General features: G+C 41.9%; 1 protein-coding gene across 1 annotated transcript; it reads right to left on the bottom strand.

Annotated features, from left to right (window-relative positions):
• Positions 1 to 20,438: 20,438 nt before the first annotated feature.
• On the bottom strand, positions 20,439 to 23,019 carry LOC124262507 (kinase D-interacting substrate of 220 kDa-like). Its single transcript, XM_046697017.1, has 4 exons — positions 22,865 to 23,019; positions 22,158 to 22,214; positions 21,207 to 21,266; positions 20,439 to 20,881 (listed from the first exon to the last, which is right to left on the bottom strand). Exons 1-4 carry the CDS (start codon positions 22,989 to 22,991, stop codon positions 20,439 to 20,441), a joined length of 687 nt encoding a protein of 228 aa, XP_046552973.1. The 5' UTR covers positions 22,992 to 23,019.
• Between the last annotated feature and the right edge of the window lie 700 nt (positions 23,020 to 23,719).

Here is a 23,719-nt window from a genome sequence, read left to right on the forward strand (position 1 = left end):
ACCAGTGAGGGGCGGAGCTGTCCATTAAGCAGGAGGACACAAGACACCAGTGAGGAGTGGTGCTGTCCATCAAGCAGGCGGGCAAAGGGCACCGGTGAGGGGGAGCTGTCCATCAAGCAGGGGGGACACACGACACCAGTGAGGAGCGGAGCTGTCAATCAAGAAGGGGACACACGACACCTGTGAGGGGCGGAGCTGTCCATCAAGCAGGTGGAGACAAGACACCGTTGAGAGGCAGAGCTGTCCATGAAGCAGCGGGACAAACGACACCAGTGAGGGGGGGAGCTGTCCATCAAGCAGGGAGACACACGATACCGGTGAGGGGTGAGATGTCTAACAAGGAAGGGGGACACGCGGCACCAGTGGGGAGCGGAGGTGTGAATCAAGAAGGGGACACACGACACCAGTGAGGATCGGAGCTGTGAATCAAGAAGGGGGAAACACGACACCATTGAGGGGCGGAGCTGTCCATCAAGCAGTTGACACACGACACACGACACCCATCAGCACACCCATACACCCAGCAAGACACCGATGAACACACCCACCAACACACCCATGAGCACACCCATCAAGACACCCATCAGCACACTCACACACCCACCAAGACACCCATCAGCACACTCACCAAGACACCCATCAGCACACCCACCAAGACACCCATCTCAACACACCCGTCAAGACACCCATCAGCACACCCACCAAGACACCCATCAACGCACCCACTAAGAAACCCAGAAAGGCACCTCCCACCAAGACACCCATCAGCACACCCACCAAGACACCCATCAACACACCCAGAAAGGCACCACCCACCAAGACACCCATCAGCACACCCACCAAGAAACCCAGAAAGGCACCACCCACCAAGACACCCATCAGCACACCCGTCAAGACACCCATCAGCACACCCACCAAGACACTCATCAGCACACCCACCAAGACACTAATCAGCACATGGAACAAGGCACCCAGAAAGGCACCGCCCACCAAGACACCCAGAAAGGCACCTCCCACCAAGACACCAATCAGCACACCCCCCAAGACACCCATCAACACACCAAGAAAGGCACCACCCACCAAGACACCCATCAGCACACCCACCAAGACACCCATCAACACACCCAGAAAGGAAGGCACCATCCGCCAAGACACCCACCAACACACCCACCAAGAAACCCAGAAAGGCACCTCCCACCAAGACACCCATCAGCACACCCGTCAAGACACCCATCAGCACACCCACCAAGACACTCATCAGCACACCCACCAAGACACTAATCAGCACATGCAACAAGACACCCAGAAAGGCACCACCCACCAAGACACCCAGAAAGGCACCTCCCACCAAGACACCCATCAGCACACACCCCAAGACACCCATCAACACACCCAGAAAGGCACCACCCACTTACTTAAACTTTCTGAATGTTTTAGAAATGAATCATAGTCCTGTCAGTTCTCATTGTACAGGATTTTGTTTCCACTGGTGTTCATCATGGCCTCATTGTCATGGATGAAGCATTAACAGAAGCACTTGAGTCAACAGATTGGTTTGTTTGTTGCAGGTACCGTCCAGTTACCTGATCCTGTGGGTGACCGTGGACGTCTTGTCAGCTGTGATAATCATTACAGTGCTTATAGTACAGAGGTGTGTGCAACACTTGAACCCCATTATGTTGAATCCCATTGTCCTCGTTACGTGTGCCCACGTTTGTATCATATAACTGTTGTTGAAGAATGGTGTACTGGTGTGACTTTTCGTCTGATACTTGGGCCCCACTTCAGTGGATTTGAATGTGTGGAATGAAAAGTGTGGCGCCGGGTTCCCTGCAGGTAGTGCGTTTTTCCTCTGAATTTTATACATGCATCAGACCCGTGAAGATCCCGGTTAGTATTGGTCTTCAGCAGCACAGGCTTATCGTAATAGCTGACTAGCGGGATTGGGTGGTCAGACTCGCTGACTTGGTTGACACATGTCATTGGTTCGATCGTTAATTGATGCGCATATTGTTGATCACTGGTTTGTCTGGACCAGATTATTTACAGACCACTGCAATTTAGTTTGGATATGGCTGAGTGTGGCATTAGTCAACATACAAACAAACAAAATAGAATCTTAAAAATAGTTTTGTAAAAGGACTGTGTTTGATCACATACAATAAGTATTGACACTGAACTTTCCTGAAAAGCACAAAAGATGTAACAGCCTCAGACATGTGACATTCTGCTTTCAGAATCCGACTGTATGGAACTTCATTTAGCCCTGAAACCAGCTCCCTGAACAGCACGGCCCGCAGAGCCCAGGGACACCGATCTCGCAATATGAAGGAGAAGCTGCTGTACAACATGACGGATGGGGACCTCGTGGAGGAGGTGGATGTACGTGCTGGCCACGGCGGCGTGGTCAACCAGCCCGCTTCATCGTACTCCATGGCCTTCATCAACAACGACCCCTACTCCAGTAGATACCACAATGGAAACACCTTCCCCGACAGCAAGTACGAAGTGGAGTAGGACAGCGATCACGATGACAATAATCTTTATTGCGACACAAGTTTGGATGCAATATTTTTATCTGTGTATCATGTGTATTTGTTCTCATGGTACACAGAGCCTTGTGAGCTTATGTTTCTTGTCACTGAATGTCCGGTAGCTATCTTTGTCAAAGGCAGTAGTTTTCTGTGTGTGAACCTGTTGTGACATGGGATCATTCCAAGAGAAGCGGGTTCATCGATTTGGTCCTTGTCATAAAAAGGGAAATCATTGTCAGGGAAGTCCGAATCTGCAAAGTGTTCCTCATCCTGTTCCAAAATGTTCCCTTGTTGGTTTTGGTGGGCAAGAAATCATCATCAAAACTTTGAGACCATTATTGGTAATGAGGCTTTTTGTCTGCAACTGAGAGAAACTGCTTGTTGATATGACCTGATGTGAAACTTTCATGACCAAATGTCAAGAAACTGATCATATGTAGATCAATGGTATGCGTTTGAAGCAAGTATGGCAAACCTGTTGATCTTTGATAACGCTGTATGACAGGATACTTGCCTCAACCTGCTATGTACTGCTGCCTTGGTCAGTGTGCGTGACACGGAGGATGAACGATGTTTGTGTGCACTGTGGTGGAGTTTAGCCCTTTGGTTTTACCAGGTATTTTGAAGGTGAGCTCCAGTACCAGACTTCACGGACAGTGATGGTCAATCCAGACACAGACTTTGGTTTACTATCAGTTGGTTTATGAACAAATGAACACCTGAATGAGAGAAAATTACTTTTTTTATATTGTGCATGAGATGGGGTTTGGGCTTCAGGGAGAGAGGAACTTTGTTTCACATTTGCGTGTCATCTAGAACTATATTATTTGTAGGCGACTCGAAGGTGGACCATATCTGTGTACAAATTGATGACTTTAGAAACTGGTGTTGTTACCCATGATGTTACCAACTGATCCTTGTGGGTGTCAGCATAAAAAAAGCTGAACCAAGCTTCAAATCAGTATTCAACTTTTTCGTCCAAATAGAGCTTTAAGTCCCAGTGAAAACTGGTTGGCTTTTCATCCATTGATAGAAATTCATAATTCATAGAAGCTTTTTGATAATTTTTCTACCACCTCTTGGAAATTTTGGCCCCAACTGACACAAAAAAAGAGATCGTGTGTGAGAGAACCATGTGTGTGGACAAGGTGTTTCATATGGTGCACATATTTAAAATATTTATGAAGTATTATTAGAACATTTGCATATCATACAGGTATTCTATATTTTTGTACTGTTTGAGGATGCTAATCAGACATGAGCAATGCAATCAAGTAGGGGTGGGTATTGCAGACAATTTCGATATTGCGACATATTGCGAAGCGAAAGCATATATTGCGATATGTATTGAAATATATTGCAAGAATTATTTTTTAACAAAAACTACTTATAATCGAGTTAATGCTTGATTATAAAGCAAAAACACAACAAAATGACTTTGATTGATTAACCTTTACTAAAAACTTTTAATCATGACAATAAATGTAAGTAACTTTTGGCACTAATGAAACAAGGAAAAGAACAATTTAAAAAGCAGAAATATCCGAAGATTTCCGAGTGTTACGAAGTTTTCCGAATGCATGTCGAAATACCGATTTTCAATCAGCGTATCGCAATACGTATCGTTGTCATGTCTGAACCGGTAAATACCGGTAAACCGGTTATATTGCGCAGCCCTACAATCAAGTTTGTATCCGAATCAAACAGGAGTGAGGATGTAGCTATGTCCGCTGATCTGATTACTTGTGTGTTGTTGAAGACTTTACAGTTTTGTTAAAGGTTTCTTATCTTATGAACTATCACTGGCAAGGGAATCTCTTTTAATGCTGTTTTATTACAGTCCACTGTCTGTTTGTCCACGGGTATTCTTCTTGCACATTACCCTGAAGTTAATCCACTATATTTTATGTGCCAGTTGGAAGAACAGGTTTAAATAAATGTAATTATGAGTAGTTGTTAAGCAATAAGTATAACCAGCGTATTACCGGAACATGATAATACGTGTAATGTAACCAGTTCGTAACCAGAGCTCACCCATGTATCACCGGAGCATACTCCGAGCATCACTGGTGTGTAACTAAGTCGTAACCAGAGCTCACCCGTGTATCACCGGAGCATACTCCGAGCATCACTGGTGTGTAACTAGTTCGTAACCAGAGCTCACCCATGTATCACCGGAGCATACTCCGAGCATCTCTGGTGTGTAACTAGTTCGTAACCAGAGCTCACCCATGTATCACCGGAGCATACTCCGAGCATCCCTGGTGTGTAACTAGTTCGTAACCAGAGCTCACCCATGTATCATCGGAGCATACTCCGAGCATCACTGGTGTGTAACTAGTTCGTAACCAGAGCTCACCCGTGTATCACCAAAGCATACTCCGAGCATCACTGGTGTGTAACCAGAGCTCACCCGTGTATCACCGGAGCATACTCCAAGCATCACTGGTGTGTAACTAGTTCGTAACCAGAGCTCACCCATGTATCACCGGAGCATACTCCGAGCATCTCTGGTGTGTAACTAGTTCGTAACCAGAGCTCACCCGTGTATCGCCAGAGCATACTCCGAGCATCACTGGTGTGTAACCAGAGCTCACCCGTGTATCACCGGAGCATACTCCAAGCATCACTGGTGTGTAACTAGTTCGTAACCAGAGCTCACCCATGTATCACCGGAGCATACTCCGAGCATCACTGGTGTGTAACTAGTTCGTAACCAGAGCTCACCCATGTATCACCGGAGCATACTCCGAGCATCACTGGTGTGTAACTAGTTCGTAACCAGAGCTCACCCGTGTATCACCGGAGCATACTCCGAGCATCACTGGTGTGTAACTAAGTCGTAACCAGAGCTCACCCGTGTATCACCGGAGCATACTCCGAGCATCACTGATGTGTAACTAGGTCGTAACCAGAGCTCACCCATGTATCACCAGAGCATACTCCGAGCATCACTGGTGTGTAACCAGAGCTCACCCGTGTATCACCGGAGCATACTCCAAGCATCACCAGTGTGTCACAGGTGGGCAACTAGTCTATTAACGGAGCTTTAACGGAACCTCACTGTAGTCAGTTCCTAAACCTAAACTATGTGTACAAGATGACAGCAATTAATTTCTAATCATCATTTTCATGTACTTTGACATGCTACAAGTTTTACACTTTTTTCACCTTTACAGTTATATTTTAGTTTCTCAGTTTTGATGGCTTGTTATACAGTCAGTATCTGAATCAGCATTAGTTTTATTACACCAGGAAGGTTCCTTGAATAGTCCTATAGCACAGGGACCAACAACAGCCAGCTGCCGTGTTGAGAGAATCCCAGGATACCGTTCCACAAAGCTGCCTTTCCTTACCAAGACTTACATGAAGACTGGCATCGGTCTGTGGATCTGGATCCAAATGTACAAAGTATTTCAGCCTTAATATATAGCATCTTATTGTTAATGGTATCTGTGTCACAAGAAGGGAGTCTTTGCTTAGTCATTGCCACGGCTGTAAGAAATAATGGTGAGAAATCAGTACGTTTGACAGTGGTGTCTAGTAGGGCTGCGACGATTCGGTTTGATCGAAAATCAAATCTGACACCTCCCTTTCGATTTTTGATAAGCATAATACCACTATTTCAATTCGATATTTGAATATCTATTTAAATTATTTCCACACAGAGAATGTAATTTTGACTCCAACCCAAACAGCGCTTAAATTAGGCGAAACGTGATTGGTTGATGCCAGACTAATTATCCAATGAGAACTGTTGATAGTAGACATCACCAAAGTGCTGTTCTGTGGTTAAACATCATATTATATTTGTTTGAAAAAGGTTACATTATTAACATTCCTGATTTCCTTGTAAAATCTTGGAAAAAGGTTTTCAATGTGATATGTTTTGTTTAATAATTTCTGAGAGTTAAATGAAATCTGATGTTTTTGTATGAAGATTCGAATCGAAAATGATCAAATCGAGGGTCCAATATCAAAACTTGAATCGAGGTCTGCGTGAGTCGCTGCAGCCCTAGTGTCCAGTCTCTTGTGGCGACTGACCACTGTGTGAAATATACAAATGTATTCACCAGAGGTGTTTCAGTTGCAACCTTAAGTCATGAAATATACTCCTGTACCTACCAAAGATTTTGGCTCTTTTAAACCTGTTCATGCATCCCATAATATACGGAGGCTCTTAACAGAGGATATATGTCACAATGTTTTAACTCTTGTTCACAATTAGTCATCCTTCTTTGTTTCAATGGTTTTCCTAGTCTGACAGTTTTCTCCCAGTCATATGTTGTTGTTTTATTTGTGAGATCTGTTTGACACGAGCAACACCCGGGTTCCAGCTTGCCGCATATTTTCATCAAAGGCTGAAATGTTAAATATTACTTGTATAGTTTGTATTTATAACGTGACATTATATATTTGCATGACATTCTCCACATGCCTTGATAAGGGACACAATAGTCTACATGTACATCTGCAGATTACAGGTACATCATGCACACATGTAGACGACGGAGGTGGGCATGTAGCTACAGGTACATCTGCCGATTACAGGTATGTCATGCACACCTGTAGACGACGGAGGTGGGCATGTAGCTACAGGTACATCTGCAGATTACAGGTACATCATGCACACCTGTAGACGACGGAGGTGGGCATGTAGCTACAGGTACATCTGCAGATTACAGGTATATCATGCACACATGTAGACGACGGAGGTGGGCATGTAGATATAGGTACATCTGCAGATTACAGGTACATCATACACACATGTAGACGACGGAGGTGGGCATGAAGGAACAGGTACATTGTGTTACTGTGTGGACACGATATGCTTGTAGATGCAGCTTGGAATAGGTTAGTGAGAATCTCGAGACAAGAATGAGTGTTTGTCTGAGTTATATAATATAATGTCTGCAGATGGTTAGGTTATTTTACTGTCACTTCACTGATTTTGTTTCATAAATGATTCCTGGACATATTTCAATATTTCTAATTACACAAAACAAAGCCCTCAAATGTGAGATTTTAAGGCTGAAATGTGATATGTAATAGTGAAATAACCACATTCTGATATCTGTAAGAATTCAGAAGAGTTTATCTCATGTACAGAATATAATTTGTATGTCAGTGTTTATGAAGGTACATCTTCATGACAGTTTGTCAGTTCAATAATGTTCAAAACAAATGACATACAGTTCATGTAGCAGTATTTTAATTATGTCAAATCAAATCGTTTGAAATTTTATGTGCATAAATCTAATATGTTGAAAGTTTTCTTGTTTATCAAATTTTAGTGATAGTGAGCGATATGTAAATATTATTCTTGAGGGTGGTTCCAGTGTTTATAACAAATGAAAATACTCAGTGTTGCTGAGAGGAAATTGTATTTAGTTGACATGTTTGTTTAGCAAGCTTGCTTGTGTTAATGTGATAAGTCATTCACACAGACCTCCCAGCAAGGTGAAGACCATGATGCCTGGAGAATAAGGAGTGGTCTCTGTCTGTCTTGCACGAGCAGATTGACACACCCACACCCACACCTACACCCACATCCATACCCACATCTACATCACACCCACATCCAACCCACACCCACATCCATACCCACACCCACACCCATACCAAAGGCCGAGGTTCGATTCCCAGCATGGGTACAATGTGTGAAGCCCATTTCTGGTGTCCCCTGCCATCATATTGCTGGAATATTGCGAAAAGTGGCGTAAAACCCAACTCACTCACTCACTTCTGGGAGGTCTGTACAAAGTCTGGCCTGTGCCAAACAACATGTAATATTGTATGAGAGGATATCAGGTGAAGTGTTTGAAGATTTAAAGCATTTGTGATATCATACATTCCATTCACTGGTTGTTTTCCATACTTCAGATTAAATCTGTAAATACACTGTGTGTAATTGTCATGGAAACCGAACAAGATGGTGTATCCTCGGCCAAACTTACACAATAATCAAGCAAGAGTGTAACAGTGGATTTTACAAGATGGTGTTTTTAACAAAATCGTTCTAACACAATACAATAACTTTTGTGTGGCTGTATTCAGGATTTTGGAAACATGAATGATTAAATATCATGTTTACTCACTGGTTTGTAAGTTACCGAATGTTACTATGCAAACATTTTCAATGAGTACCTGGACTTGTTGTGAGATTTGCATAGATCCTGTAGTACATGGTATGTGTTCTTATAAGTATTGTCAGGTGATCTTCACTGGAAGTTCATATCGGTGTCAACGAGACAGGAATGTGGAACTCTTGTCTAAACCAGCACGCCGGTAACAAGAGGACAACACAGCATGAAGTCTGCACCTATGCAGAATGCAATATTAATCTAATTTTCCTAGAAATTTTCATAATTTTCCAAAATTGGGACCAACCATTATTTTGGTAAAACATTTAATAGAAACCGGATTCTTTTGTCATTCACTGTTTCAAGACATAAATTAATCTCTCATAAAAAGAGGAAATGTACAATTTGAAAAATTTACGAACATTTTCTTTCAGGGCAATTAGCATGTTAATATTGCTATTACAAAACAAAGTAAAAATATTTTTTTGTTTATTTTCCACAGCGTAATAAGCTACAAAACCTGTAGAAAGATATTTTCAGTTCAAACAAATGATTGTTCTGACGGAATGCACGGTCAAGAGAAGCAGTTTCTAACACCAACTGTCTGTACTGGGACACAGTTCCATGACAATCGTAACACTGTTGATGTATAGTTGAGGGAATGTGTCCCCAAAGACCCAGGTTTAGGAGTACATGTAATGAATGTCGTTGTATTGCCAGGGATATGTAGGGAGGCTGTAGTATGGATGGTTGCTGTGGTGCATCACTGTTGCAAATGACCTACACTTGAGATGTGCTTTCAAGTTCCATGCAGATGTAGGAGATAATTTCTAGCTATTTTTCTATGCCATAAAAAACTGACACTCTGTGCATGTGCAGAATATGTGTTGTACTGGAATAAAATATATTAAGAGAGGATGTGAGACTGGTTATTTTTGTCATTCCATCAAATTCAGCTCCTGATGAGTGCTCTTTGTTTCTATGGCCCAAGACTCCAAGTGTAGCAGCAAGCCCATCACTGCCTTCAACTGAAGCTGAACAGAGACATTGTGATGTAATAATAACATTGCTTATAAATTTGTAATATTTTATGCTAACATATAGCAACAAGAAAACTGAGATGACCACGATGGCGTTGCCCAAAGTACAAAAACAGGATGATCAGACATGGATATCTGCCAGAAAAACATGAAAGACAAACGGTGATGGAAGATTTACAAATGGATCAATTGAAATCAGTTATGACACCAGGTGTTCACTGTCAGATATCCAACGTGTGTTTGAGTAATCTCTCTGACAAAGGTTTGGTAGCTAATAAGTTAAATAAATGTGTATCATAGTCATCTTCAACATCGTTTTATTTCTGTTAGCCACAATGTTGCTCTTTGGTTGGGTATGGCATTTTCAATGGGACAGTGGCCCTTCTAGGATTCACACATACCCACCCTACACACACCCACCACCACCCTCAACACCCACAGAGATAAGATTCAACATTAAAAAAGCCAACTGGAACTAATTCAACACCTTATGTAAACAAATAGACACTACAGCCATCTTTAACACAGACATAAACATTTTCAACAGAAATCTCACTAACGCCATACTTTACATCGCCGAAAAGTGCATTCCCACTTTTTGGTACAACCCTGCACAAAAAACAGTCCCCTGGTGGAGCACAGAAATCATTAATGCCAGAAAGGCAAGAAAAAGTGCCCTAAATCAATCAAAAAGGGACCGTTCCAAATTACACTTGGCAAAACAACTAAGAAACAAAACTAAGAAATTAATCAAGGCAGCAAAAAACGACCAGTGGAAATGTTTTTGTTCTACCCTTAGGCTAACAAACCGAAACTCCAGAACCATGTGGAACAAATTTAAGGCCATCAAGGGCTCTCCCAAAAAATTATTTATCCAAACCTTCTAGACCTAGCCTCAAACAAAGACAGAGCTAATGCATTTGCTGCCCACCTCTCGGCCGTAAGCAGCTCCACCAACTATCCACCCTCCTTCCAAAACACCATAAATAACCACCCCCCCATACACCCAAAAACCACCCCATACAGACTTACCAATAAACAAAATCATAAACATACACGAACTACAATCTGCATTCAGAAACAAAAAGACAGCCTCAGCCCCGGGTCCAGATACCATTACATACACTATACTCAACAAACTCACACCCAACATGCAAAACCTAACACTTACCCTCCTCAATCATATCTGGACTTCAGGTACTATACCAGACACATGGAAAACAGCCAGGGTGGTACCAATCCTCAAACCAGGGAAACCCAGCAATGAGCCTGACTCCTATCGCCCCATTTCCCTCACTTCCCATTTATGTAAAACCCTAGAAAGCATCATTAACAACAGACTCAAACATCTCATTTATTCAAAAAACCTAATCAAGGAGGACCAGAGCGGCTTTACTCAAAACCGGCAAACTTTGGACCACATTTTACATTTAGAACAAGATATCAAAGTAGCCCATGCACATAAACAATACACCATGGCCATTTTCATTGACTTTAGTAAGGCATTTGACATGGTTTGGCACAACGGCCTCATACAAAAGCCACAAAAACATGCCATACACGGCAGAATTCTAAATTTCATCCACTCTTTCCTTAATAATAGATTCATAACCCTCAAATCTCACAACACCCTTTCAGACCCCCACACCCTAAAAAATGGGACCCCCTAGGGCAGCATATTATCTCCAACACTTTTTAACTTCATGATTAACTATATATTCCCAGAAAAAAGGCCAGAAATTTCCAAAGCTAAATTTACAGACGACATTTCCTTCTGGACCTCTTCCACCTCTATTAAACAAGCCTCGACCAAATGTCAAAAAATGCTTAACCATATTCAAAATTGGGCCCAACAATGGGGGTTCCTCATAAATGTTAAAAAAAAACGTGGTCATACTCTTCAAAAACCAACGAATGCAAAATTACACACCAAAACAGCACCTAAATAACAAAAAAAATGAATTAAAAAAGGAAGCCAAATTCTTAGGAGTAACTTTCGACCAACATATGACATGGACACCCCACATTCACAACCTGGTCAATTCTTGTCAAAAAGATCTCAACCCAATGAGAGCCATCAGCAGCACAAACTGGGGCGCAGACAAACACACACTTATCAACATATATAAAACCCTTATACTGCCAAAGTTGGATTACGCCGCCCTGGTCCTTTCTCCCTCTCCCCCTGCAACCTCCAAAAACTAAACTCTTTTCAATACAAAGCCCTAAAGTTAGCCCTAGGCACGAGGAGTGGTACCTCCCTAAACACACTCCTTCTACTCTCAGGCACCACTTCCATCACACAAAGAATCAACCAAACCACACTGACTTACTGGGCTGGGGCCCAACAACACTGACTTACTGGGCTGGGGCCCAACAACACTGAATTACTGGGCTGGGGCCTAACAACACTGACTTACTGGGCTGGGGCCCAACAACACTGACTTACTGGGCTGGGGCCCAACAACACTGACTTACTGGGCTGGGGCCCTACAACACTGACTTACTGGGCTGGGGCCCAACAACACTCACTTACTGGGCTGGGGCCCAACAACACTCACTTACTGGGCTGGGGCCCAACAACACTCACTTACTGGGCTGGGGCCCAACAACACTCACTTACTGGGCTGGGGCCCAACAACACTCACTTACTGGGCTGAGGCCCAACAACACTCACTTACTGGGCTGGGCCCAACAACACTGACTTACTGGGCTGGGGCCCAACAACACTCACTGACTGGGCTGGGGCCCAACAACACTGACTTACTGGGCTGGGGCCCAACAACACTCACTTACTGGGCTGGAGCCCAACAACACTGACTTACTGGGCTGGGGCCCAACAACACTCACTGGGCTGGGGCCCAACAACACACACTTACTGGGCTGGGGCCCAACAACACTCACTGGGCTGGAGCCCAACAACACTGACTTACTGGGCTTGGGCCCAACAACACTGACTTACTGGGCTGGGGCCTAACAACACTGACTTACTGGGCTGGGGCCCAACAACACTGACTTACTGGGCTGGGGCCAAACAACACTGACTTACTTGGCTGGGGCCCAACAACACTCACTTACTGGACTGGGGCCCAACAACACTCACTGGGCTGGGGCCCAACAACACTGACCTACTGGGCTGGGGCCCAACAACACTGACTAACTGGGCTGGGGCCCAACAACACTCACTCACTGTGCTGGGGCCCAACAACACTCACTCACTGGGCTGGGGCCCAACAACACTCACTTACTGGGCTGGGGCCCAACAACACTGACTTACTGGGCTGGAGCCCAACACAACCCACTATTTCAACTCGTCACACACAAATACAACAACATAAAGAAATCAACACTTAAAAAATTCAAACTTAACCCTTTAAGAGCTCCATGCCTCACCCACCTCTACAAGCTGCTACACTCACAACAACTAAACGACATACAACGTACACCTCCCATTACAACCTTCTACACTCACAATTAAACGACATACAACATACACCTCCCATTACAACCTGCTACACTCACAACAACTAAACGACATACAACATACACCTCCCATTACAAGCTACATCCACGACAAACCCCCACCCATCACAGACACTACCCTAGACAAAATTCTCCACCAGCTACCAAAACACACCAACATATCCACTATAACAAACATCACAAACAACTACATCAACAACAGCTACCCCACCCACACCCATATATACACAGACGCCTCAATCAACCCAAACAAAACCACTGGTATAGGCATACATGTCCATAAACCCACCCCCACCCCCATTACAACCAACCTCCACTATACAAACCACACCACAATAAATACTGCAGAATTAACAGCTATTCTCACTGCACTGTACCTGATTCCCACTCTCCCCAAACTAACTTCCCAATTCTCTCCGATTCACTAAACTCCATCAGGCAAATACAAAACAAGCACTCCAAATCTGGTCCAGACCTTATCCACAATATAGTCATCCAAACTGATTCACTTAAACGCTCAAACAAAAATATAACATTCACCTGGATCCCCAGCCATTCAAACATACCAGGAAATGACACAGCTGATACAGCAGCCAAACTAGCAACAACCCACACATCACCAAACATAAACTTTCACACGTCCAAGACAGAAATTAAGCAACTCATCAAATCAAACATACTACATACCAACTTCCATCACAACATCAACACAAACAAATCAACATGGGGCACATCTATAATAAAATCACCAATAAGAAAAATACCTGTATACTCAAACATCAAAAACATTGACACGGCCATAAACAGACTTATCACAGGCAACACTAACCTAAACCACCCACTTTACAAACAAAATAGACATACAGATGGCCTATGTACACACTGCAATACTCTCAGGAAGACATAAATCATATACTCATTCACTGCAAACTACAACAACAAAATATCAGACAACTTCACAACGGCATACCCCCTAAATATCACAACAATATCCCACTACTCTTAAATCCACACAACCCCTCCATCATTTTCAACGCCTTGGCAGTCTACCTACAAAACTCAAACTTACTACAAAAGATTTAAAACCCTCCATATAAACTACAACCACCTCTCTCACCTCCAACCTACTGTTACTTTCACACCATTCAAACCTCAGTTATCCATTCCATGTTCTAAAGATAACCAACAAGCCCACAATTTCAATTATCCACACTCTGCACACGGCACGCTCGCTCCCTCGCTTATGTAAACAACCGGTCGCAAGCCCACACTGCCAAGGTCAAGGCCACCCAGTACTGCAAGCTCACTACCACCTCCCATTCGTAGTTACTTTTTCAACATTGAGTTATTACCCGGACTTACTTTTCAACGCCAGCGGTCTTTTTTCAATATTTAATAATCACCTGGCTGCCATTGAAAAATAACCCGGGTCACGTATTGAAAATATACCCGAGTTGAATAAGTACCCTCGCTGTTTCTACACTGTAAACGGACGTAGCCAATTAAAACACCATTGATTAGCTTTTTACCCATGTCCTTATTTATGTATATTTCTAGCAATATAACTTAAATATAGATTCGTGTTTGTGTTATTATATGGTCTCTCGTAATTCCCTGTGGAATGGCTTGTGTACACATATGTATGGTTTTATCAACCGCCTCCTTGGTGTAGTGGTTAGAGCGTCTGCCCGGAGAGCGGAAGGTCGCGAGTTCGATCCCCGACCGCGTCATACCAAAAGACGTTAAAATATGGTACTTGATGGTCCCTGCCTGGCGCTCGGCATTAATGGGTACAACAAGGACTGGTCGGCTCGGAGTCAGTATTATGTGTCTGAGTGGGGTATTCATGCTTCACTGCGGCATGGTATCTCAGTGGGCTAGCACTATAAAACCAGCTTCAGTCTGGGCTAGTACAAGCAGCCGCACATACACATACACACGCATGCACGTCGTCATATGAGCGAAATATTCTCAAGCACGACGTTAAAGCCAATTTCACCTCACCTCACCTATTTATGGTTTTATCAAAATCTTTCTGCAAAATGTTGTACATACGGTGAGACCGAAATAAATCATTGGTTGAATGACTGTATGCCTGAGTTTGATGTTTGGAGTTAGACGCTGCCTATCCAAACGGGGACATCCAAATCTTTGATATCGTGATATTGTGCCGATGTACGTGCGTATAAAAAATGATACACATTTTGCCTGTCTTTGATGTTTGAAGTTACACGTCGCCGATCCAGACGGGGACATCCAAATCTTTGGAGTAGGGGTTGGCTTAGACTAACGCTTAGTCTCTGAATATATAATTTTGATTCTAACAAACACACCCATTTAAATCGAAAAGGAGCCCGAGGGAGATCGGAGATTCAGAGACTAAATGCATCTGCATTGGGGCTACACGTGCTAGGGACACCACCAATTAGAAGTCACATCACACAACCATCAGAAAACTACGGAAGCGTCTTAGTGCCACAGTCTGAATTTTTTTATCTCCTAATTAGGACTTAGTATCTCCTAATTAGGACTTACTATCTCCTAATTAGGACTTAGCTATCTCCTAATTAGGACTTAGCTATCTCCTAATAAGGAGATACTATCTCCTAATTAGGAGTTACTATCTCCTAATTAGGTGATACTATCTCCTAATTAGGAGTTACTATCTCCTAATTAGGAGTTACTATCTCCTAATTAGGTGATACTATCTCCTAATTAGGAGTTACTATCTCCTAATTAGGACTTAGCTATCTCCTAATTAGGACTTAGCTATCTCCTAATTAGGAGATACTATCTCCTAATTAGGAGTTACTATCTCCTAATTAGGACTTAGCTATCTCCTAATTAGGAGAAAGTATCACCTAATTAGGAGATAGTATCTCCTAATTAGGAGATAGTAAGTCCTAATTAGGAGATAAAAAAATTCAGACTGTGGCACTAGGACGCTTCCGTAGAAAACAGTATAAGTTACAAGCATATTTATTGGCTGTTGTGATAAGCTTTCTCCTATCTCCATACTGCCATCACCTCATGTGGGCCAGTCAAGCGGTTGAGTCCCATTTCGCCTACATCCCATTTCGCCTACAGTAAACATGTAGGCGAATAGGGAATAGAAAATGCACCCCTATTGGGAGAATGGACTTGACTTAGTGGAATTAAGGATTGTCAGTTTCACAATGCATGAGTAAAAAGATAAGTATATCATGTTGTTATTAAATGGAGTCAACTTATAACGAGTGTTTATATAAATTGACTTAAGCTATGAAGATCAAAAGTAGCAGTGACATACTTACAACTGTTTGTGATTATAAACAAATATTAATCCTTTTGTTGCACATGAGTAAAAGGGATTGTGTACATAGTTTTAATTAGCTATTCAATATAAAATTAAAAGATCAAAGTTAAAACTAATTACTTTGTTTAAAAATGAGATAAGATGATGTCATACTGATGTATAAAATGGGGAAGTCAAAATGCCAGAAAGTCATCGAAACTGGCTAATCTTCAGCAAGCAGAGTTTGTCACGTCGCCGAGGGGAGGAAGACAAGTGTTACAAGCAGGTCACAGATATAGAGGGGAGGAAGACAAGTGTTACAAGCAGGTCACATATACCGCCTGGATGTGGAGCGTCAGCTAGCTACACACTGGAAGTGTGTGATCCAGGAATGTAAAGGAAGATGCAGCACCATAATGGTCTGAAAAAAACTTGTGGGAGAGCACCATCCGAACATTTATGAATTCATAACAGCTATCAAGAACATTGAATCCACCAACAAGATGCAATAACTCGGCCACGCTCACGAGCTTACAGAGATCTTGACCAGTGTCTCAACCGACTGAGACAACAACTTGAAAGTGGAAGAAGATCACCTATTCAGCTCCAGGACGCAACAGGTCACTTATTGAAGCTTCAATAAACTCAGACATCCATGAACTCAAGTACAGTGTAGTAGTTAACAGCCAGTGTTATTTTGATTATTGTATTATATTTTACTATGATTTGCTCTGAATAAAAAACATGAAAGAAGAACAATTTTTTTCTTTTAATGCAGAAAGCCATGTTGTCTACATGTGCTACTAATCAAATTAAAGGAAAAGAAAGGGGGATTCCATTTATATCTGAAGGGGGTAAACTTATTACTCATGCATGAAATAACAGTCACCAGACCATGAATTGTTGTTTTAAGACTGTAGTCGAAATGGGATGTAGGAGAAATGGGAACATGCCTAGTCAGTTTCACCCCACTGCCTATAACAGTTTACAGTTTGGAACTTGCAGCCCACAATGTCACTTTGAGACTGTATGGCCAAGGATCTATCGGGAACACCAACAAAATTATGAAGGAGTTTGAACTTGTCTCCAAATTCAAAAGTTTCCATTTGTATAAATTGCGAAGAGGCTATTCATAAACTCCTTTTTTGTAATTACAATTTTATTTCTGAATCCCTGTTACAGTCAAAACTAAGCAGCCAGGGAACCGCTCTGTCAGAATATATGCAGTAATCTAATTGGATACAGGTGTAAAGTTTTACGAAACAAACACAAGCTTATTTTTAATTATGAAACATATTAATTAATAATATAATTAATTCAGTTCAATGGAAGTGAAAACACCAGCATCTGTCTAATGATTGAAGATGTTGTTGATATTTCTAGAAACTAGATCAACCTCACCAGATTTCACCGTGCATGCCTCAATGACATCACGAAGGTAAACATATTTAATTCCAAGATGCTGCACCTTTTCAATTTCGTCCTTGATGAGTAGGCGACTAACGTGGTCTGGTGGTCAGGCTTGCTGACTGGGTTGACACGTCATCGTACCCCAATGGCGTAGATCCATGCTCAAGCTCATAAAGGTAACCGACGTAAGCCTTTCATGTCCAGTCCCGTCTTTCACATACAAATATACATGTATTAACAGAAACAAAATCCAATATCTAGATGGTTTATCCTCAAACTTAATTCATGTATTTCTACATGAAAACTATATTGGATTTTGTTTCTTTTAATATGTTTGTTTTGTACATCATTACATCAAAGACAGTGTCACTACAGTACCGAACTTTATTGTGCAACTTAGAGAGAGAGAGAGCGGAGAGAGAGAGAGAGCGAGAACGCGAGAGAGAGCTCTAGAGAGAGAGCGCGAGAGTGTGCGCGAGTGTGAGCGCGAGTGTGTGCGCGAGTGTGAGCGCGAGAGTGTGCGCGAGAGAGAGAGCGCGAGTGTGAGCGAGTGAGTGCGCGAGTGTGTGCGAGAAAGTGAGCGCGAGAGATTGTGCGCGAGAGTGTCTGAGTGAGAGTGTGTGTGAGAGTGAGTGTGAGAGAGTGTGAGTGTGTGAGAGTGAGAATTTAATGTCCGTAAACAAGTATTTTGGATGGCAATTGTTAGTAGTGACGTTTCATTGTTGATACATGTAAGTATATATTTATGTACATTTGACCCATTCCATCTGTTGGTCACGTTGGTCAGTAACTGGGGGCGGTGGGGTAGCCTAGTGGTTAAAAGCGTTGGCTCGTCACGCCGAGGATCCGGGTTCGATTCCCCACATGGGCACAATATGTTGAGCCCATTTCTGGTGTCCCCCGCCGTGATATTGCTGGAATATTGCTAAAAGCGGCGTAAAACTAAACTCAGTCAGTCAGTCAGTGGTCAGTAACTGAGCGATACTAATACTACTATATTCTCTTATTACTTACTGATGAAAATTCCCAAAACTCAAAATAATCTTACGCTGTACTCATTCAAAAGAAATGGTTAATATTGACCAACATGCTTATGCGATACACGTGTGACGTGTGACGCATTATTCCCCACTGAACTACAATCTAGGGGATTGACATGCAGCGTATACAACATTCAAGGAAAACTGACAAAGGTACCTCTGTCATTCATTATAAAACGTGCAAAATACTTCTGGTACCATTTAGGGGTGCACATTATTTAGAAAGGGATGGGGGGGGCTGAGCTTGAGCATGGATCTACGCAATTGTGGTACGATGACGTGTCAACCCAGTCAGCAAGCCTGGCCAACCCGACCACGTTAGTCGCCTACTCATCAAGAACGAGATTGAAAGGGTACAGCATCTTGGAATTAAATATGTCAACTATACTCTCTCTTCTCAGATATATAATATCCCATAGCACTCATACAATCGGAGCTTTACTTTTGCATCTTCCATTGTGAACTAGGGAAGAGAAGTAACCACATACAAACGATCAAGGAAACGCCATTTCCTGAAAATATATTCGTGTGTTTTGTATTATTTTTCCCTAACGTTAAATTGATGTCCAACGGATGCTCGTGTTGTCCACATTAAGATACACGGTAAAACTATCTTATTGTTTAATATCTATTCAAGGCATTATTTAAATGGTAAAAACAGTTTATTTTCTGTCGAAAGAGTGGTAAACTCTGACTGTGATACCTAGATCTTTTTTGTATAATCACGGAAATATATAGATATTAATGAACATACCAATGTCCTCGTTCTCCGACATTGCAAAATACATAAAACAAGCTTGGTGCAGTTTTTACAGTAACTTCCTTATATTTGAAGATACTATCAAATGTGAGATTTAGACACCGGGTGTCTGCCTTTTTTTCATATCAGAATGTAGCAGCTATATATGTTAGTTCATTTATTTTTCTACATGACCATAGCGATTTCAATTGGCACGTTAAGAGAAAGTTATCTAAATATTATTTTAAGTAGTCACTTATTCGTAATACTCAACACTGCTCCAACATTGTAGCACTTTCGTATCGGATGAATGAATCCAAGCGGCCCCATGTGCTAGTACATTAGTGTGTAATGTCACAACCTCGCAGAGGTGAGGGGCAGTGGCTGTGGTAATACTATGACGTCATCAGCAGTGTGACGTCACTGTACATTTCGGCGCCATGTCAGCTGGCCAACCCCTCGGCTCAGTCCGAGGTCACAGAGTGCAGCGAGATGTAAACAAACAGTTTGTTGTTGTCTGTTTCACGATTTGTTAGCAACTTCTGACACATAACTCAAACAGAGATATAAAACAAGACATTGTGTTTACTTACCAACCATATATAACGACTATTTTACACCAGACAACAACTTTTTCTTACCTGACCATGCAAAGTTCTAAACACAACAAACGACAAAATGTCTGAAAAGGTTTAATAAAGTTTTATTTCTCCTGAAACACAACAAATGTTCTCACCTTTGAAACTGAAATAAACACTACGACGTGAACGACACACACAGTGTCCCCCGTCGCAGTCTACACCAACACTATGCCGACTGACTGACTGTCTCGCAGTTACATCACGTGACAGCGTGATGGCTCCAGCAGTTTCACCACATTCGTATGTCCCCTATGCACGTCCATTCGCCGCCTGACGCTGATGTCCACCGCTCCTGTCTGTCCGGTGTTGTTCCTGACGTTGATGTCCACCATTTTCAGGACTAGGACAAACTTCACTGTCTTCCTGTCTCCTCCCATACAGGCCCAGTGAAGGGTGTTGTTACCGACATCGTCCACCAGTGACACATCAGCACCTCGACTCACAAGGAGCTCCACCACATCCCTGTGTCCCCACCATGCTGCCCACAACACCGGTGTCATCCCGAACACACCTCTACAGTTGATGTCAGCCCGACCTGTGTCCAGGATCCGCTTCACCTCCGCCAGGCTCCCCTCCATGCAGGCGACATGGAGGTCGTGGTGTGCCCGGGCGTCTCTCCGTGCGGGTGTCGGTGTCGCTGTAACACAAAGTAAACTCTGTACACAGGTCAGACATCTTCATCTTACAGCTACATTGTTCACATCTTACACTGATGATACAAAACACTCAATACATCATCTATACATGCAGTATGGCGGACAGCAACATGGCGGGTGTACAGGGAATGACAAGAACTGACAGCAACATGGCGGGTGTACAGGGAATCACAAGAACTAGTTGATGTTATTTACACATTAGTCATTTACATGAATAGAATGTTATCTAACAGATCTAACACAGTTTTTTGTGTGTCTGGAGAGTGGTCTGCCCACTGCAACACACGTGACATTGTCTCCACCCACCTCGTGTGTCAGGTCTTGAGGGTGTCCCAGACATCGGTGTGTCTCCCTCTCCGCTCGTGGCTGTGGAGACAAACAGGAGGGTTAGAATAAACACTGTGTTCATTAGTCTATAAGTGTGGTCACTGATGGAAGTATTGAATGTATTCTGACATTATATACATTGAATGTATTCAGGCATTATATACATGGAATCTATTCTGGCATTATATACATTGAATGTATTCTGACATTATATGCATTGAATGTATTCTGACATTATATACATTGAATGTATTCTGACATTATATACAATGAATGTATACTGAACTGTTATACATTGAATGTATTCTGACATTATATACATTGAATGTATTCTGACATTAGATACATTGAATGTATTCTGACATTATATACATTGAATGTATTCTGATATTATATACATTGAATGTATTCTGACATTATATACATTGAATGTATTCTGACATTATATACATTGGATGTATTCTGACATTATATACATTGAATGTATTCTGACATTATATACATTGAATGTATTCTGACATTATATACATTGAATGTATTCTGACATTATATATATTGAATGTATTCTGACATTATATACATTGAATGTATTCTGACATTATATACATTGAATGTATTCTGACATTATATACATTGAATGTATTCTGACATTATATATAAAGGGTATTGTGCTGATTAGGTGTATCCCCGCTGATGTTAGATTACAGAGGACTGAAAGATGTATATCAACTACCTCATTGTAAAGAATACATTCTCTATGAAGTGATAATTTCACAAACGATAAATCTCTCCACTAGATGACACAATGGTTTGTTTTTGAAACAGAAAAAGCTTTCTTACACATCTGATGAGCTGACAATATATCATGTATAGTATTATTGTATACACAATGCGACTAGCACATCTGGTCCACAATATTCCCCCACCTACCGTGTACATCAGACTTCTCTGAAGACCCAGGTATCAGTGCCATCCCCTCGCTCCAGGCTGCAACACAGAATATGTCATGTAGAATACTTCAACACAGAATATGTCATGTAGAATACTTCAACACAGAATATGTCATGTAGAATACTTCAACAGAATATATGTCATGTAGAATATTTCAACACAGAATATGTCATGTAGAATACTTCAACACAGAATATGTTATGTAGAATACTTCAACACAGAATATGTCATGTAGAATACTTCAACACAGAATATGTCATATAGAATACTTCAACACAGAATATGTCATGTAGAATACTTCAACAGAGAATATGTCATGTAGAATACTTCAACACAGAATATGTCATGTAGAATACTTCAACACAAAGTGGTTCTCGTCAGAGACGTGCAGGAGTTGACATGGAAGCAACTACACCAATGCTCCGGTACTGTTGCTAAACATATGTTCAGGGTATTATTCATGATGCAGGTAGATGGTCTTGAGTGATGGTTCTTGGGTGGTTATAACACGCCATTCCAGTAAGTTGCTGTGTCTTTGTTCAGTTTAATAAAGATTTTAAAAATATAAAATTGTCATTTTATTTTATTGATGAGGTTATTTAAAAGTACGTGGGTCAACTAAGAAAATCATTCTAACAAATTCACCTTAGATAACATCATATACATAAAAACTTAACACTACCCACCACTATCGTCCTTGGTTGATCCCCGCAGCGTTCTCGCCTCCCGCACTCCATCTGTGTTTCCGAGACAGGTGCTGAAAATAACAATATAATATGTTGATTTATGTGTATGGTATTTCTTTCCACCCATTCAGATGGAAGTCTGTTCCTGCAATCTCCAAAAATGACTCACTGGAGGAATGGAAGTGTCTGGGTCTCGAGTCTGGCAGAAGGGGTTCGTGAGCTCAAAATGGCTTGGACTTTATACACTTGTCATATTACTGTCGTATTTTCTAAATAAGGCAAATAATGAAAATGCTGCATACAGTCAACGTGACGTTCACCTAGTGTTTGTTTCCCATCAGTGCCATTATTTGAAAACTAGGGCGAACGTTCAACTGACTGACATGGTTTACTATGATCAAGCCTAGAAACCGATCTCAAAAGTTATTCATAAACACGTACACCAGCTGTACATCAATGTTGGACAATTACCCGTAAATAGGAGTCACGTAGTCGCGTAAGTTGTAACCTCATCAGTGACAGCCTTCGAGGCCAATACATTTAAACAGACAGTAATTTCGTTTACTGACGAAAACCTTTAGAAAATATTGGTCGTGACAGAACTGTGTATACTGAAAAATTGCCTCGGTTGTCGAGAGCACACACTTGTGTAGATTTTTCCCTCGAACCATGAAATCAATAGTTTACTGTTTTTTTCCTTCAGTAACAACAATAGATCAAGGAAAATATCTACGATACAGAACAAGTTGGTAAATTGTAAGTGCTGTCGTCAATCGTGATGGACCCATCCATACTTACATACATATGAATGAGTTGAGTTTTTACGCCGCACTCAGAAATATTCCAGCTATATGG

Source organism: Haliotis rubra, unplaced genomic scaffold (genome assembly GCF_003918875.1).
Source record: "Haliotis rubra isolate DU_JTF1 unplaced genomic scaffold, ASM391887v1 Scf840, whole genome shotgun sequence".
In the NCBI taxonomy this organism is placed as follows: Eukaryota; Metazoa; Mollusca; class Gastropoda; order Lepetellida; family Haliotidae; genus Haliotis; species Haliotis rubra.

Bases quoted from the DNA above. Each gene is read 5' to 3' on its own strand.
- LOC124262507 (XM_046697017.1), bottom strand. From the start codon at position 22,991: ATGGGTGGAAAGAAATACCATACACATAAATCAACATATTATATTGTT. The intron at 22,215-22,864 runs GTGGGTAGTGTT...TCTGTGTTGCAG, and splicing joins ATCAACCAAGGACGATAGTG to CCTGGAGCGAGGGGATGGCA. The intron at 20,882-21,206 runs GTGGGTGGAGAC...TTTGTGTTACAG, and splicing joins CTCAAGACCTGACACACGAG to CGACACCGACACCCGCACGG.